We start from the raw sequence: 15113 nt of genomic DNA on the forward strand, positions 1-15113 counted from the left end.
ACTTTTCATCTAAAAAACGCATTCTATCAATCTAAATGCGTTGATATTATTTAATAAAAATTATACTTACTCATAGTTATTTAAAAGCTCGATAAATTAAAAAATGTGAATTTTTACTTGATCTATCAAGTTTTTTTTTTATAATTGTGAAATACAATGGTTCAACTAATAATAAATAATTTCCAGATAATTATTTTAAAAATACCTTTCTTGATATATTTTAGTCTTTGCAACATTAACTTAAAAATCTCACAGACTTATTACGCTAAATATTAATTAGTTTACATGTACATGCTTCATAATTATATATAAAATTTTCCAACTTATACTAATTTATTTATTCATTAAATCAGTATTGACATCACTAATGATGAAGGTTAAATAATATAACAAAATAACTAAATGTAAATGCCCTCAGTATTTACAAAAATATTACGATAATTTCATGATTTATCAATTATTCAATTACTCAGTTAATTCCCTCATGAAATAAATAAATACACAAGTCTATTATACATACTAATAAATTCTTTTAGTATTATCAACCAGGTTTTAATGTTTTTAAATCTCTTTTTTTCACTATTTGGTATTCAAGATTTATAGATAGATTTTCGTTTAAATAGATAGCATCAGTAAATTTCTGATTTGTTAAATAAGCATTCGTTTTAATAATTGGTTCCGTAGTAGATGGAACTTCAATTTCTTTCTTAATAACACTACTCAGTTCTTCATTTGATTTCCTCGATTCATTTCTCGGACAACTTGAAGTTTTATTATCATCAATACTTATCTCTTGTACAACACTGTTGCCTATCATTTCTTGGTCCATTACATTGGAAATTATTACATTTTCATCTGCATTACGTTTCTCTCTTACATGTTCTTCTAAAATATCTCGATGGACTGCTAATGCTGAATCATCATCATTTTTCACTTTATTTTCTTCATTTAATATGGGACTATTTTTTTCTTTTGATTGATTCACCATTTTTAGAACAATTGGTAAAGGGTATTGGTTTCTCTTGCTTAAATATAAATCATCTGTTTTATTATCACTTTTGTTAAAATTGTTATTGATATTACTATTATCACTGTTATTCATATGACTATTATTATTTTTAATTATCAGAGAGTTCGATGTGTTAGATGACAAATCTAATAATGGTTTAGAAACAAGACCTTGAGACTCCACTAAAGGCACGTTTGCTAAAGGTACTTGGATCTCTTTTCTTTCCTCACTCTTATTATTGTTACTATCTAAAATCGCTTCATTTTTATCTAAATTTCTCTTCTCTGGTATATTTTTGAATTCGTCCTTGTCATTTTCTGATTTATCCTTTTGCTTTAATAATCTTTTGTCTTCTACATCACTATTTTCATTATTCATCTTTTTATTGTCGGACTGATCATTCTTCTTATCAAACTCAACAACAGAAACTTCTTTAGCTGCTGCTATTTCTAAGTCTTCTTTCTTTAGAGCATCAACATTGATAGAATCATCACGCACTGGCTGATTATTCACTTTTTTTAAATCGTTATTTGCCTGTATTTGTGGTTCCATATTTATCACTTCATTTTCCGTGGCTTTATCTTTAGATTTAATGGAATTGTTTTCATCCGTCTTGAGAGTTTTATTCATTATTTTAATTTTCTTTGATCCTTTTTTAAATTCAGATTTTAAGGAGATATTGTTTGGCTTTGGAGTTTTTATTTCAGATCTATTAATCTCGATTGGTCGTTCTACTGCAATCAAGGGTTCTTGCCACGGTTCCCCAGCTCCAAATGGTTTTTCTACTTCCTTTTTGAGATCCGGTATTAAATTTTCTGTGAATATAAAAAAAAAAGTTATTTAAAATCAAATATAATACAATGAAATGATTTTACCTTTTTCTTTAGAAATCAGTTCTTTAACTTGAGGAATGAGTGGTGGATGATCATTGATATCACTTAAATGAATATTATTGATGGGAAGGAAAGGTTTTTCTGTAACTACAGATACCCTGGTAGTCGAAGATTCTTCAATAGCATACAAATTAGCATACGATCCTAATATCATAATCCACATTCCAATAAACAATATAACTTGAGCTACCAGTCTTTCATTAGTATTTTTTGTACTGATTGTGATAAAAAAACCAGCAGGAAATATTAAACATATCATTACGCCTATTGTAGAACCAACTAAACCCAAAACGAATTCAATATTAGGCATTAAAAGTCCTATTATTAATGATACTGTTACAATAGTAATGGTTAAACATTTAAATCTTGTTTCTGGAATGTAATTACTTGCAGTCTCATGTAGATAAACCTTTAAAAAAATTTATTTTAATTAGTATTTATGTTTAAGAAATGTAAAAAAATGGTATAAGAGTTAGTTACCCTTCGAAAAAAAAGAGAGTTCAGACTTGCTCGACAAGGGAAGATCACTAAAGGAAAACTGAACACAACTGATAAGACAAAACCTATTTTTATTACATCAGACGTCAGACTTGGTTCAAAACTCATTAAAATATTTCCTAAAAATTATATTTTTATAAATATTTTTATAATTATATTTTAATATTATTCTTACCTGAGAAAGATTGTGTACAAAATGCAACGTATCCAAAAAATCCAACACAAAGGTAAACAAGTGTACAAATATTCATGGCCCCTCTAACAATAGTGTTCATTTTCTCTAAAGAAGGATTCTCAATAGATTCATAAATTTCAAATAACTGAGTTTGACAGAATAACGCCATTGAAAAAATAGGTAAACATTGTAGAATGCCTGTCGGCCTCCAATAATTTACATTATCATACCAGTCTCCCCTAAAAATATGTCCCATCGACTCTACAATGATCTGAAAATCATAAAAAATAATTAGGAGCAAAAAAAAATGTCAATCATAATAATTCAATATCAAATATATACCTTCAAGACCAAACATATGTAAAATCCAATCGTAATGGTACTAATGCTAGCTAAACTGTCAATATTTCTTAATAAACCCAAAGGTAAAACAATTATAGCTCCAGCAGTTAGCAAAAAACTAGTTCTAATATTTTCTGGATTTTTATTTAAGATTTTTGCAAGTATTTGAGGTCCAAGGTCGCCAATAACAACAAAAAATGCGATGCATGTGCCTAGTAGAAAGCCAATAATGAATAATTCAACCAAAAATTTTCCCATTGGTCCAAAAGCATGAAATGCCAAAAATTCGTAATTTCTTCTTCTTGACATAACAGCAGATTTTATCAAGAAGTGACATGCTAGTCTTGATAATAAACAGCATGATACTAGAACTAACGCTGCTAAAATTATCCCACATTGTTTAAAACAAAACGGCATTGCTAAGACACTAACTCCAATAATACTGTTGGCCAAAGTCATCACGTGAGAAGCGTATGGAATCATTTTGAAGTCCTTTAAATATTTTCAACAATCCTTAAGAATTTTATAATTTTATTTTAGTTTAAATTACTTGTTATTGAAACTTAAAGCAGCGAATGTCACATCTACCATTATTCTCTAAATAAATACGAATTGACCTTTGTTAATTTACGATTCTTCATGTGTCAAATAATAATAAAATTAATAAAATACAACGAAAACATTAGAATGAATATTTTTCTTTGTCACATTAATGTTTATCAAATGAAAAAATTTTCTACGACGTCCTTTAGAGATTTGAGGTTAAGGTTGTAATTTTCTGAAGTTTAACTGTGAGATTCTCAAAATTACCCTAAAAATAAAGTAAATAATTAAATATTATTTGTTAATATAATTGAAACTTACTAAAGTATATAATTTACATACGCCATACTGCTGATATGTAACATTTTAAATGTAAACGTGGCTAAATTTGAGTGATAAACAGACCGTTTACGTAGGTCAACTATAACCATGTTCACATTACTGGAAAAATGCGTGGACAACGATAAAAAACAGTCTCTTAAAATACTACTGTTTTTGCTATAAATATTTTAAAACTGATTACTTTGAATTACGATATGATGATAAAAACCAGTTTTTGGTATGAAGATAAAATTATTTAAAATTTAACGCTAAACAATTTATTAAGCATGTAAAATGTTTTTATATCCTTATATTGATATTGTGATTACACTTTATTGATAATAAATGCAAATAATAGCATGAAATAAACAAAAAAAAGTCAAGTATAAATCGAATTGTTTTTTATTTTTTATTATAAATATTTAAAAACACTGTACTTTTCCTATATTAGAGCACAAAAATCAATTCATCACACCATCATAGACAGATGAATTATTCATTCACTTATTACATTAAAATTTAGCAACGGAGTAGCCAGACAGTAAATAGAAGATGTATAATTGTTAGAATATATGAAACCTAACTTAAATCACAATTTTTTAATGAAAAACCTGATGTTATATGTTTTCAAAATGGACTAGATTTTGATTATTATAACTTCAGACTGTTCATTAACTAATTATTAACTCGAGTCTGACTTAGCCGTTATTATTCATTTGTAAACTCTTATAATTTGAGATAACTTAATTTTATTTTATTTTTATTCTTAAATATCATAAACAAATTATTTTAAAAAGAAATGAATCGTACTTTGAACAATGCCTTGTAAAAAATAGTGTTTATCAAATTAACATTCACATGTAGATGTATACAGTTCTAAATATTATATGAAATTTATCGCAAAAAAAACTTGTAAACTATTACTGATATAAATAAATGATGAGATCTAGTTTGTTTTAAATATTTTTCTGATGCAGTGTCAAGTTAAGTCTAAATCTGAACAGTAATTAAATATATATATATTTATATTCATTTCTTTTCTTTTCTCTAAGCATTCATAATTTTATCATCATTACTCACATATAAAAGAAGATATTTTTTATACGAGAGAAAAAACTCGTGTATGTTTCAATTATTTGCAAAATTCAATTTTTATATGTACAAAAATTGGAAGTTAAATTAATTAATTGGATTGCTTCACTTTACTTATCAGAGTTGCAAAAGGTAACTCTACTTATTTTTGTGCACTTTCATCAGTAGATTACGATATAATGATTTAATTAATATCTAATGAACAAAAAATCTAACGAGTAATATTGGACCTATAATTAAAATAACATTCTTGTGTATTTTGCAATAATTTCAATCAATCCCTCGTGATCAGTTGATCATTGCTCGCCACGAACACATGATTTGAATGCACAATTAAAAAATTATTAAAAACAAAAAAAAAAATTAACATGATACCTGTACAGAGGGAGAATTTAGTCATGAAACAGAAAGATATGCATTCGAGGCAGCAAGAATTATGACATGGAGGACTCTTATACACTCATACTACCTATGATGATTTTTAAAATTTATTTAATTAACTTAGTTTTTTTCAAAATTTATTAACTTCCGATGGTTATATTTTTATCAAGGATTTGCTGCTCCATCTTTCTTCGAGTCTTCAATGACAGCATTTGATTTGTCGTCTTTTTCATTTTCTGTAAAATGAACATTGATAAATTATTAAATTGGTCTAAATTGCTTTGAAATAAAATAAACTTTCATTTAAATAATGAAATGATAAAAAATGTAGTAATAATTTTAAAACAAAAAAAAATCATTAAACATGGTTAATTATTAAAAATATTCACCTTTTACTTCAGACTTAATGTCATCTTCTTTTTTAATATCAGTTTCCATTGGCTCTTGACCTTTTTCTAGCCTCGGCCTTTTTCTGGATCCTTTAAATGATCGATTATCACGTCTTCCGCCTTCTCCTTCATCCTCACTATCACTGTATTCATTTTCATGTTGTATTCTTTTATCTATATCACGCTGAGGTAGCCTTTCATCAGGATTTACTTTCTCCTCAGCTTCTGAGTCCTCAATATTAGCACCATCTTCAGGGATTGCTTGCACCTGGACTCCTGGTGCATGCGGTAACATTCTCAAATTTTCGAATAGTCTGGTTTTTATTTTCTCCAAATATTCTACCGTATTTTGATTTCCCATATTGGACGGACTTATATGGAGTTTGAAGTCAGGTCCGAAATATTCAAAGTAGTCATTGTAAGGAAGTTCATTGGCTATTTCGCAGCCTAAAGCAACTGAAGTCTCATAAGTCCAACATCTGGATACATTTCTGATGGTATATCCTCCTCCACCAACCATAAGGAATGGTAAATTGTACTTCTTAACAAATTCTACGCACTTCCCATGCCCACGTACAGTTAGATTGAAACATCCCAGTCTATCTCCAGTTAATGAATCTGCTCCACATTGAAGAACAACTGCTGAAGGCTGGAAAGTTTCCATAACTTTAGAAATAATTGGTACAAAGATTGATTCATAACTTTCGTCATCCATTCCATCTCTTAAAGGTATATTGACTGCATAATATTTTCCTTTTCCTGCACCAATATCTCGAAGGTCTCCAGTTCCAGGAAAATATTCTCCATATTTATGGAATGATACCGTCATTACTCGATCAGTCGTATAAAAAGCTTCTTCTACACCATCACCGTGATGTACATCAATATCAATATATAATACTCGTTGGTGGTATTTGAGCAACTCTAAAATACCCAAGACGATATCATTGACGTAGCAAAATCCTGATGCTTCACTTTTTTTAGCATGATGGAGACCACCACCCCAATTGATACAGATCTCTGATGCTTGTTTATTTAGTTTTACAGCAGCTGCTACGGAGCCACCAGCTGATAATTGACAGAATTCGTAAAGACCATCAAAAACTGGACAATCCTCTCCAACATTAAATCTTTGCATCTGCTTATTATACTCTGACATGTTATCCGGTCTAATTGATCTTAAAAATCTAATATACTCATCACTATGAAATTTAGTCATTTCATCGGCAGTTGCTTTATGGGGACGCTATAAAAAACAACAAATTAAAATAATTAATTGCATAAACTAATGAAATTTATAATTAATAACAGCAAAAATATGAGATATATTGGGATAATAACCAATAATGATTGAAAAGAAGCTCCAAAAATTAATTACTGATTGAAAAAGAAATTCAGTAATAAAAGAATTTCATGTTAATAATGAGTTTAATAAAATTAGTTGATAATAGTACTTACATAAATTTCCATTTTTCTATATAATCCATAATTTAATAATAAATTATGTGTCATCCTTATTCTATGAGGTTTCATGGGATGTCCTTGTCCATAATAATAATTTCCGATATCACCTAAAACACAAAAAAACACCAATTATGTTAAGTATAGCATTATTAAGTTTTAAGATTTCATTTAAATTTTCTCAAACAAAATAAAAAAAAAAAAAATACATGTCTTGTAGACATGAACGCTAAAGTTAGATGACTTAAAAAACATAATTATTTAAATAAATAATCCAAAAAAGTTTTATATTATTAATGAGAGCAATAATCTGATTGATAATATATAAAAAAATTATCAATTGTCATATATCTATATATAAAAAATACACAAATCAGAAATCTAAGGCGAGAGATTCACAGGTAAGGTACGGTTGTCGACAGGCATGGCGTCTTTCGTAAACTACGGTCATATGAAAAGAATGATTTAGAATCTCTCGCACTATCGAGTGGAAAACTGTATTAAACATTAAAAAATTTCACTTTCTCACAATATTTTTACATCATTAGATGTACCAGGTATAGTTAATTAAAAATCAATTACAACACATTCAAATAATTAACAATATTAATTAATTTTATTAAATCAAATGTGGTGTACGTGATTAGAGCGTCGATTCGGCAAATACATTTTGACAAGCTCCGAGTGGACAACTTTATCCATTATTAATTAGTAAAAAATAAATTCTGATAAACTAAAATTACTTACTATCATAATAATAACAAACACGTTTTTTACTATGTGGTTGTGTAGACATTTTTGCTGATTTTTATGCGATGGCGAATGCTGGGTTAAAATGAATTTATGTGAAGCGCGGGGAGTCACGACACTCACAGTAGAAAGCGATAAGACACTCTGTGTGCTCTATGCACCTCACAGACGGTCGTCACAGTGTGCTAGTGCATCATTGTGTCATTGCGCATGTCACATCGTATTTAGTAACTCATTCAGCTGATCAGATGGCGCTCAAATTGTGATCACTTGTCAACATAATAGCATCGAAAAGCTATATTATAATAGCGTTGTTTCTTCTCTGTACCACTCATTGTCTACGGCCATCTTGGTAAATACCTGAACCGGTGCTGGGAAAAAACGTCTAATTTATTTGGTCCCTTTTGTCCTCAGTTCATGGAGCATATTTGACAATGATGTCAGGTAAGGATTTATGTCAATTGTAAATCTTTTTCAAATATTTTTGACTGAATGACATTTATTGACAGAGAGTGACTTTTCTTTTACAAATATCTAAACCTGTTGCTAACAACGTAACAAAATTGGCGGGATTTTATTAACAAAGTAATCAGAGAATAAATAAACATGATTATTGGAATTTTTCGAAAATTTCTAAAAGTATTAATACATATTTTATAATGAGATTATTAAAACTAATTATTTTATATTATTCTTTTAATAAATTTTGAATAACATATCATTAACGTCAAAAAATAATGACTAATATTTTCAATTTTACTTTTATTTTTGGATAAAAATTTCTTATACCAGTATGTACTTAAAATGGTTGTTTAGGAACCAATGTTAATGATTGGACCATTGATTACTACATTGAAAACAAACCAACTTGCAATTTAATACTTAGAAACGTTCATATACTGAGGGAAATCCCATCATTAAATTACTTTCCCCTTGATGACTTCAGAGATGGTCAGTTAGTAAGGTATGAAGGGATGGTACAAGATATACGTAATCCTGAACATTACTATGAAAATTTTGAAGTAAAAAACTTAGAAACTGGAGAATGCTATCTTAAAAGTGGAATGTACAGAGATATTATGAAATGTGCAGTAAGTATAATCATTTATTAAAAATTACTATTTACACTCAAATAATTAATATAAAAGAATTTCATTGGCCATAAGGAGCATTCATTGTTGTCTCTATGAATTATCTTCATAATCCAGACATAATGCAAGGCCTAGAATAATATTGATATCTGGTAGTACCAGGTGTGGGGAGCTTTAAGAATAGTTATCCTCATGTATGATACTGCCTACATTTTTTAGATTAACATTATTTAAAAAAAAAATTTTCATTTATTAATGAACAATAGTAGAAAAAATATAATTAACGGAAACTTATTTTCAGAAAAATGAACAACTGAATTTGGAGTCAAGTAATAACAAACGTGATGAACGTAAAACATACGTTGTAATTTCTATCCCTGGTCTGAATCCATGGGCAAAAGAGTTGAATCCACCAGGGAAAATAAACAGCAACTCGTCTTGTAGTAATCCGGCTGGAAAAAGGTCACTTGAAGATGATCAAGGTGAGCCAATGGATTCTAGTAACTTAGAGCCTGCGCCAAAAAAAGAGAAGTCTGATAAACATGAGTCACAAACAGATGCATTGGACACAGATGAAAAGAAACCAATGGTCGTTTCTAAGGAATATTTACTTAATTTTCCGATACCAATTGATGATGGAAAATCAGCTATTGTTAAGGTTTATGCTGACTGTCCCACATTTAAATTAAATCAATTAATTGAAATCATTGGATTTATTTCTAAGGATCCAATTTTAAGTCATGTGAACAATTCTGACGAGTATCTGGATAATATTGAAGTTCAAATTCATCATCCACCAGCATCAATAATTCCGCGGGTGCATGCTATTATAGCTAAACCATTATTATTGATCCCAGAATTAACAATGCAACCAGAATTTTTGTCACATATCAACATGGTAAGAGGTGATTTACACATGGTTTTGAGCCAACTGCTCTTTGGTGATAATTTAGCTGCTGATTTTGTAATCTGCCATCTCTTATCATCAGTTTATATGCGACGGGATTTTTTATGCCTTGGAAATTTTCCGTTAAATATTACCAACTTTCCTAGAAAGTTTTCAACATTTCCTAAAGATATTTATAATTTTCTATCAAAAATTGTTGCCAAAAGCCATTATTTTGAGTGTACTTTAGATGCTCTTAATGAGTTAAGTCTGGTTCCTAAAAAGGATTATGATTCGAATCGTTTAACCAGTGGAATGTTACAATTAAGTAAAAATACTCATTTAATTATTGATGAAACTAATTTAACAAGTGGACAAGTTTCTGTTAGTGGTCAATTAAATTACAGAGCAATTAGTGATTTAGCTAGATTTCAAAAACTCAGTTATGATTTCAAATTTTATGCGCTGGATTATGAAACTGATATTCCAGTGTTAATTTTATCTAAAGTGAAATCATTTATACCTTGTATTATGCAAATTCCATTGAAAAGCGATCCAGAAACTGAAGATATGTATGCTCAAGTTGTAGAGGCTGCAAATCAATATTTATCAGGTGAAAATAGATTAAATAATATTCGATATTATTTAGAATCATGTCGACGCATAACGTTTGTACCTGGTGAAGATATTTGCAGTGTTATTCAGGAAGATTTTGTAGAATTAAGAAAGGTAAATAAGTTTGTGACTGCTGACAATCTACATTCTATGATAGTATTTGCTAAATTAATGGCTATGTCTTATGGAGAGGATTCATTAACGGTTGAGCGTTGGAAGCAAGCATTTGGTCTTGAGAATGAACGTATGAGCAGACTGCCACGGCGTAATGAATGAATAATAGTAATAATACAGTAGAATCTTTCAGAGGTCTGCTCTCTCAAAACTCTAATTTTCATGAATCGACTCATTTTTTACTTAAAAGTATTGAGATACATTATTCAATGTATCTTAACAATTATTGGCTCAAGCTTGTGCAGTATTTTTATATACATTTTAGTACTCTCTCAAAAGTCTAAGAGCCCCAAATTGTCAAACCTTTGAGAAATTCTACTGTTAAAATAAGTAAAATCAATACAAACATTGTCAATAAACAATTGTTAATGATTTACTCTTTGTTTACGACGAGAATAAATTATATTCTAATTACAATAACTTTATGCAGATTTATGATAACATTCAATTATTTATTAATTTACATAATTTAATAATTTTTTATAAATATTTTAAGATAAAATAAAAAATTATTCACCTTCAAATCTTAAACATTAAAGCTAAGATTCATTTCTTAATTTTAGATACATAAAATTGTTTTTACATATAAGAAATGAAAGTAGCTGTAATGTGATGTGATAAAATATGTATTCATCGAGAATATTTCAACAAAGAAATTATTCTGAGAATTTTCCAATTACTTGTTTACTCGTTTTTATTTATTTTTAATCTTTAGAATTACTCTTCAGAATCAATTCAAATTTCGGACGGAATATTGTACTTATAAGATTATACTCTTACTTTATTATCTTATAGATTCTAAATCTATATAATCGGTGACTTTCAATGCCAAATAAGGTAAAAAAAATTATGCTCTGGTATGGCCAGTATCGTCAAGATACGTTGCATCCAGAACTCTTTGTACTGAGTTTGAATCATTGATTGCATCCAGTCGACTTTCTCGCTGTTTTTGAAGTAGTTCTAAGCCTTTTTGTGCAGCCTGTGCATATCTCCTTGACAGAGCTATCTCACTTTTAGCACCAGGTATGTGTCCAGTATAGCCAACGATTGGTGGTCTTTCAGGGGATACTTGATTAACTACAGAATACAAAGAGTAATTATTTTGGTTAAAAAAAGTATTTTAAACAGTGATATCTAAAAATAGAAAATTGTGTAAATTTTGTTAAATATAATTTATGTATTGTAAAAAAAGAGAAACGTTAAAAACTGCTAAATCTGACTTATGTAATTCAATATTATTGTTAGTATATTGAATTGATTATTGAGTTATCGAATGTTTTGTTGAATGATAGACTAGAATAAAGAAGAGTATTCTTTGTCAATATCAGAATCAAAGATAGTACAGAGCTAATTATAATTCCGTTAGTAAAAGCATAGGAATCAAGCATCCGGTAGTACCTTTCTCTCTTATTAATTTCTGACTAGTTTATATTATTTTATTTTAAATGATCATAACTCTTAATAATTACTCATTAAAAGTCAATTTTAACTTAAAAAAATCTTTGAATAATAATAAATACATTCTAAATTCATGCAATCTTTTTTTATCAAAAATTGATGATGGCTACTAATAGCTTTTTTAAAAATTTTAATTCAAAGTTATTAATTAAATAAATGAGTAGATTGTCATTTAAAATTTAATGATCATCGAATTAACAAAATGATTATTATAGCATAGAAATAATTTTTATTATTAATAACTTATTAGTTACCAAAAAATAATTTATCTTTGTCATGTCCATGATCAATTTCAATGTCAACATTATCTGCTCTAGCACGTGAAAGCAAATTCCTGGGATTAGTTCTTTCAATATGAACACGCATGGTATCTCTACGTGCTCTTAATTTAGTTTGCATTTCTCGCCATTCCCTGCCACCCTCTTCAACTGCTCGCATAAATGGAAGACCATATTTACTGTTGAATCCTGGTATATATCCTGTGTATCCTAAAATGAATGGTGAAGTCTTATAAAAATGAGCTTCGTTTTTCCAATCTCTTCTTATGTCTTTTTCTCGAGTTATTGGTGTTAGAACATCCTTTCCTGAGTTCGGTCGATAGGGACCTGTCTTTAGCACCTTTTTTTCTAATAATTCCTGCAATATACATAATTATTGATCATTACTTCTTTTGTTATCAAATTAATTTATAAATAATCTAGTGCTAAAATATGAACCAGTAAAACTGACCTTCATGATTTCTTCTGTATTAGCTCCAAACCTTTTTCCGACACGGAACTTCAGGGTTGGACAGTGTCCAGTGTATCTGGAGAAAGAGCAACAGAAACTCATGTCAAAATTGGTACTCTAATGTTTTGAAGAACTATAGAATTACGGTTGATAATGCCAAGTCATGTGTCTTATCATATGTGTCTTAATGACCATCTCGTGAAATAATTGTAATAGATCAACGAAATAAAACAGTTAAATAGTAGGGTTTGATCATTGACGAACCATTAAATTATAACCAAACGCTTGAGTAGTGACGCTACAATAACTGGTGCGCATCAGTGAACCGCTTCACCTTGATAATACCTAGCTATTAGTCAAACAATATGAAATCAGTAATTTGATAAAAACATGGAAAAAACAAGTCCAATCGATCTTTACTTCGGCTGCATTGCGGTTGGAATTTTTTCATGGCAATGAAAGTTGGGCTTTACACTTATAGGCACCTATCGAATCGATGAAGGGAAGAAGAAGGGTACATCTAATGGGTTTAATGGAACATTCGGAGCAGAAATGCTGGGTGAGAGGTATAGAGTTATTAAAGTATATAGGAGTTTTGTGCGTGATATGAGCTCGCGTGGTAAAGTACCTTCACGGTGTTACCTGGTACCAGTCTACAATTTTCAAAGACTTCCAAATATTTTCTTTGAGCAATAATGCGCCTAAATTTTATTTGATTAATGCTCTGATAAATGTTAATTGCCTTACTTATGACGTCAGTACATATTTTCATAGTTTATTTGTTAAGTTGATCTAATTTTTCTTGTAAAACCATTGGGCACTCTATCAATGATTTCAATTGATTTATTATGGTTTGTTTTTTTTTTTTTTTATTAAACGACGAAATAATTTTAATCATTACATCTTTAAAATAAATGAATATCATTGTTATTAAGAGATTAAAGATAAACGGAAAAATACTAATAAAGGCCATTAATATTAAATATATAAAACGGAGTCGTATCATGAATTCAATCGGAAAAATATTATTCTAATTTAAAAATGAAAAACAAAATAATTTTGTAGATTTGATCAATTTTTTTTTTTTTGAATTATAATTGACTTGAAGGTGATTATGATAACAATAAATTGTTATTCATCTAACTTTGAAAAATAAGTCTAGGCGCTCGGTGACTATTAGTAAACAATAAACACGTGGAAAGCTCAATCCTTATCAGTGTATTGAAGGTAGGTACTTTTTTTGTTAGAACTTTGAAGAATTGTCTACCTATTTTATTATCAAGCAAACGTTATTATTCACAAGTTGCTACTATTTTAGTTTTGAATACTAATATTTTTGAGCTTAAAATTGGAAGGTGTTAATTTAATTAGCATCTATAATTCATGATGATTAAATTATCAGTGTCTATAGCTATAAACTTATTTTCATTATTATTATCATTATTTAAAATACAAAACAATCTAGGCAAATGGTACAAAAGATATAAATTGATTTTAATCGTAATTTACCCAGGCACGTGAGCTCCATAGCCTTGTCTGAAAAATTGTTTCCGTTGTTCAGTAGTAACTGGATCGAAAACCATTTTTTTAAATTAAATTACAACGATTTATACACAACAAATTGGATAACTTATTGACAAGTATTTTTGAATAAATTATCAAACAATATTTAATTTATCACTGAAACTTGCATTAAAAAATATATTTTTTTGATTGTATGAACACATTGTAATGTTTTTTTATGGTTTTTAGTTTCTACCAAAGTAGACAATAATCCTGATGTGGAAGTGGTTTGACAGGGAAGTCACAAGGAGTAATACTGGCGCGTTCCACGCGGCTGGCGCGCTAGTAAAACAGAACTGTATTGGATCCGATGACTGAAAATACATAATATGAACCAATGTCCTACTAAAGTTCCTCCCCCACTTTATACCGGAAACCACTCCTCACTTCAAAGGTTTGTTTCTATTATTCGGTTTGATTTCCTTTTAACTTTTATCATAAATGTTGTCAAATTATTACGCAAGTATTGTTTTTTTAATTCTACTTTAGCAGATATTGCAATTGATATAACTGACACGTTGGTTTGAATTCTAATGATCATATTACTACTTCACTACCATACGGAAGAAAATCAATATGCGAAGTGAACGCACCTCACTCTTAAGAATAAGTCATATTGCTGTGATATCGTAGGAGTATGAAAATAATTCACAATATCAAAGAAAGCTGGCAATAAAGATATAAATACTGATGAGTTTCAACGATCGGTAAATCAAGTAATTAATTTCATTATCGAATTACAG

At 28.9% G+C, this 15113-nt stretch overlaps 4 protein-coding genes across 5 annotated transcripts; 1 reads left to right on the plus strand and 3 right to left on the minus strand.

Annotated features, from left to right (window-relative positions):
* Positions 1-288: 288 nt before the first annotated feature.
* On the minus strand, positions 289-3993 carry LOC118074519 (putative sodium-coupled neutral amino acid transporter 10). 2 transcript variants are annotated; one of them, XM_035095786.1, is made up of 7 exons: positions 3803-3993; positions 2918-3728; positions 2576-2846; positions 2383-2519; positions 2290-2311; positions 1885-2181; positions 289-1824 (listed from the first exon to the last, which is right to left on the minus strand). In XM_035095786.1, the coding sequence occupies exons 2-7, from the start codon at positions 3398-3400 to the stop codon at positions 542-544; spliced, it is 2493 nt and encodes an 830-aa protein (XP_034951677.1). In that variant the 5' UTR covers positions 3401-3728; positions 3803-3993; the 3' UTR covers positions 289-541. The 2 variants fall into 2 exon arrangements, with proteins under 2 accessions (XP_034951677.1, XP_034951675.1); XM_035095784.1 differs by having other exon boundaries at positions 1885-2311; positions 3803-3992.
* Positions 3994-4167: 174 nt separating this feature from the next.
* Positions 4168-8022, minus strand: HDAC1 (histone deacetylase 1). The gene is made up of 4 exons (XM_035095761.1): positions 7852-8022; positions 7102-7214; positions 5644-6889; positions 4168-5490 (listed from the first exon to the last, which is right to left on the minus strand). The coding sequence occupies exons 1-4, from the start codon at positions 7898-7900 to the stop codon at positions 5420-5422; spliced, it is 1479 nt and encodes a 492-aa protein (XP_034951652.1). The 5' UTR covers positions 7901-8022; the 3' UTR covers positions 4168-5419.
* A 124-nt stretch (positions 8023-8146) lies between these two features.
* Positions 8147-11041, plus strand: LOC118074490 (mini-chromosome maintenance complex-binding protein). Its single transcript, XM_035095727.1, has 3 exons — positions 8147-8298; positions 8671-8945; positions 9247-11041. The coding sequence occupies exons 1-3, from the start codon at positions 8289-8291 to the stop codon at positions 10720-10722; spliced, it is 1761 nt and encodes a 586-aa protein (XP_034951618.1). The 5' UTR covers positions 8147-8288; the 3' UTR covers positions 10723-11041.
* An 83-nt stretch (positions 11042-11124) lies between these two features.
* On the minus strand, positions 11125-14969 carry LOC118074491 (UPF0605 protein GA14893-like). The gene is made up of 4 exons (XM_035095728.1): positions 14317-14969; positions 12808-12883; positions 12333-12714; positions 11125-11697 (listed from the first exon to the last, which is right to left on the minus strand). The coding sequence occupies exons 1-4, from the start codon at positions 14388-14390 to the stop codon at positions 11468-11470; spliced, it is 762 nt and encodes a 253-aa protein (XP_034951619.1). The 5' UTR covers positions 14391-14969; the 3' UTR covers positions 11125-11467.
* Between the last annotated feature and the right edge of the window lie 144 nt (positions 14970-15113).

This window comes from Chelonus insularis, unplaced genomic scaffold, assembly GCF_013357705.1.
Source record: "Chelonus insularis isolate UGA/USDA-ARS -01 unplaced genomic scaffold, ASM1335770v1 contig_135_pilon, whole genome shotgun sequence".
NCBI classification, from domain to species: Eukaryota; Metazoa; Arthropoda; class Insecta; order Hymenoptera; family Braconidae; genus Chelonus; species Chelonus insularis.

Excerpts from the sequence above, each read along its gene's own strand:
- LOC118074519 (XM_035095784.1), bottom strand. The coding sequence starts at position 3,400 with ATGATTCCATACGCTTCTCACGTGATGACTTTGGCCAACAGTATTATT. Across the intron at positions 2,847-2,917 it reads ACATATGTTTGGTCTTGAAG|ATCATTGTAGAGTCGATGGG; the intron begins GTATATATTTGA and ends TATGATTTTCAG. Across the intron at positions 1,825-1,884 it reads ACTGATTTCTAAAGAAAAAG|AAAATTTAATACCGGATCTC; the intron begins GTAAAATCATTT and ends TTATATTCACAG.
- LOC118074491 (XM_035095728.1), bottom strand. The coding sequence starts at position 14,390 with ATGGTTTTCGATCCAGTTACTACTGAACAACGGAAACAATTTTTCAGA. Across the intron at positions 12,715-12,807 it reads ATACAGAAGAAATCATGAAG|GAATTATTAGAAAAAAAGGT; the intron begins GTCAGTTTTACT and ends TGTATATTGCAG. Across the intron at positions 11,698-12,332 it reads CAAAGATAAATTATTTTTTG|TTAATCAAGTATCCCCTGAA; the intron begins GTAACTAATAAG and ends TGTATTCTGTAG.
- HDAC1 (XM_035095761.1), bottom strand. The coding sequence starts at position 7,900 with ATGTCTACACAACCACATAGTAAAAAACGTGTTTGTTATTATTATGAT. Across the intron at positions 6,890-7,101 it reads ATAGAAAAATGGAAATTTAT|CGTCCCCATAAAGCAACTGC; the intron begins GTAAGTACTATT and ends TGTTTTTTATAG. Across the intron at positions 5,491-5,643 it reads CATTAAGTCTGAAGTAAAAG|AAAATGAAAAAGACGACAAA; the intron begins GTGAATATTTTT and ends TTCATTTTACAG.
- LOC118074490 (XM_035095727.1), top strand. Across the intron at positions 8,946-9,246 it reads GAGATATTATGAAATGTGCA|AAAAATGAACAACTGAATTT; the intron begins GTAAGTATAATC and ends ACTTATTTTCAG.